General features: G+C 43.5%; 1 protein-coding gene across 1 annotated transcript; it reads left to right on the forward strand.

Annotated features, from left to right (window-relative positions):
• The first annotated feature begins 792 nt into the window (after positions 1-792).
• On the forward strand, positions 793-1,764 carry LOC137544578 (olfactory receptor 52E4-like). Its single transcript, XM_068265676.1, has one exon. The coding sequence runs from the start codon at positions 793-795 to the stop codon at positions 1,762-1,764; it is 972 nt and encodes a 323-aa protein (XP_068121777.1).
• The last annotated feature ends 700 nt before the right edge of the window (positions 1,765-2,464 follow it).

Genomic DNA, 2,464 nt, shown 5'->3' on the forward strand with positions numbered 1-2,464 from the left:
TCTCAGCCTTGGGTGCTGGAGGACCTTGTCCCGGCTCTGAAAGAATGCACTCACAAGTGAGGTTGCAACAATCAATGGAACCCTACAGAGGAAGCCCAGCCTCCGCTCTGGTACAGGTCCTCAGAAGCTAGGAACTCGTATGGTCACACGCCCAACTATGGTCTTGTGGTAAAACAACAAAAACTATAAAATAACCACGTCCCAGCAGAGATATATTAGACTATATATAGCTATGGCTATTATTTTAACTAAGTATAAAATAATTGTATTTATTATAAACTACCGATAGTGGCTCTTGAGCCAGATGAACCCCAGAAATTGGCAGTTTACTGTCATTGACGTAAAGAAGCGTGACAGCCTCGCAAAACGCATTGTCCTTGTGTCTTTGTGCAATCATCATTGAAATATCTCACCATATATATGTCTGGTGTGTCTCTTCAGAGGGAGTTGAGCCTTGAGCCAACATTATCTCTTCTTTCTAACCGTTTAAAATTATTTTATACTTTTGGGGTGTCTCCACCCAGCAGCTCTTCATGTGAAGTTATGTTATCTTTATTACCCACTAGCAAACCTAGTGCTTTCTTGAACTTAGTCATGAACTCAGTCACACCAGCAGGTGGAGCTCTAGAACATATGTCACAATTTCATACGTGAAATTTCAAATTCTCTGATTAAATGTAGAAATGTTTGTGTCTTGAGTATTTTTATTTTAGATTTTAAACCATATGTTTTAGTGTTTTTTTCATAGCGTGTTCCTTTTATATATTTGTGTTTCTTAGTTGATGGTAACAGATGATGCTCCCCATTCCCAACAATAGCCACTACATGCCACCCACATTTGTCTTGATTGGCATCCCTGGACTGAAAGATGGAGCAGTCAGCACGTCTATTGTCTTCTGTGCCCTCTATATTTTGGCTATTTTAGGAAATGGTACCATACTGTATGTAATAAAAACTGAGGAGAGCCTTCACACCCCCATGTTCTTCTTCCTCTCCATGTTGGCAATTAATGACATAGCCTTCTCTAGTTCCACTGTTCCCAAGACACTGGGGATCTTCTGGCTGAACGATGGTGTTATTGACGCTACCAGCTGCCTCGTACAAATGTTCTTTGTCCATTGTCTTTCTGTCATTGAGTCTGGGATCCTTGCCTCTATGGCCTACGACCGCTTCATGGCAATTTGTTCCCCTCTCCGATACCACTCTGTCCTCACTGCCTCACTGCTGGAGAAGATTGCCTTTGCTATTCTGGTCAGGGCCATCATGGTCATCTCCCCCATTCCAGTTTTGGTGGGACAGTTGCAATATTGTAGTGACAATATTGTGGTCCATTCATACTGTGACCACATGGCCGTGGTCAATGTGGCCTGCGGAGACAAACAACTAGACAGTGTTTATGGGTTAGTGGTGTCCCTTTCCATCACTGGTTTTGACTTGTTCTTCATTGGACTATCCTACACAATGATCTTGAGATCCATATTTAAGATGCCCTCAAAGGATGCGCGGCACAAAGCTGTGGGGACATGTGGCTCTCACATCTGCGTGATCATCAGTGCTTACTTGCCTGGAATCTTCTCGTTTGTTACCTACAGGTTTGGAAGAAAGACAATTCCCCATAATGTCCATATATTCCTGGCCAACATTTACATCTTGGTCCCCGCGTTCCTGAACCCCATTATCTACGGGGTGAAGACAAAGCAAATTAGACGCCGTGTTCTGTGCATTCTTACTCAGAATCCAAAAGCCTTTTTGTTATCTTACTGATAAGAAACTGAAGCCTGCCCAAGTATATATATTCCCCTGCCCTCTTCCTCCATGTCCAAGGTAAGCTTAGAAGCCTCATGTGTCCACTGGCCCAGCTCCTGGCCCAGCTCCTGGCCACCTCTCGTGTCCAGTGTCAACACAAGTGCCTGAACCACGTAACCCCGGCCGGTACAGGTAGCAATGTTAATACATGGTACAGGCGTACATGCCAATAGACAAGTGCCCCGACTTCAACACTTGCCCCAGGCATGAAGGAGGGGGAGATACAAACATTTGGGGGGGGGGGGGGGGGGGCTGGCAGTATAATTATTTCCAATAGATTTCATGCTATAATCTATTGGAAATCTGCCTGCAGTGTGGGCAGGCAATAGATTCCTCTTGGATCAGACACAATCTTTGAGGGATCTATCTGATGGTTGTTATGGTGGCAGATTGAAAGGTGTATGGGAACTTTTACTGACATTTTTGGTCCTTTAAGGTGGGTGTGTGAAACGTGCTGGGCTGAGCAGGTAGATTAGTTTATTTATACTAAAAAATGGTGATTTGCCAATGCTGGGAATTAAAAATAAAATCGTTATGCAGTGTCCTAACATAAAAATATTCTTTTTATACAGGCAAGTGCCAAGTTCTTGTTATTTAAAGTCAATTCCTCCCTTCTAGCCATGCAATCATCTAAAACCAACTCCAGCAACCAATCAGT

This window comes from Hyperolius riggenbachi, chromosome 2, assembly GCF_040937935.1.
Source record: "Hyperolius riggenbachi isolate aHypRig1 chromosome 2, aHypRig1.pri, whole genome shotgun sequence".
Lineage (NCBI taxonomy): Eukaryota > Metazoa > Chordata > Amphibia > Anura > Hyperoliidae > Hyperolius > Hyperolius riggenbachi.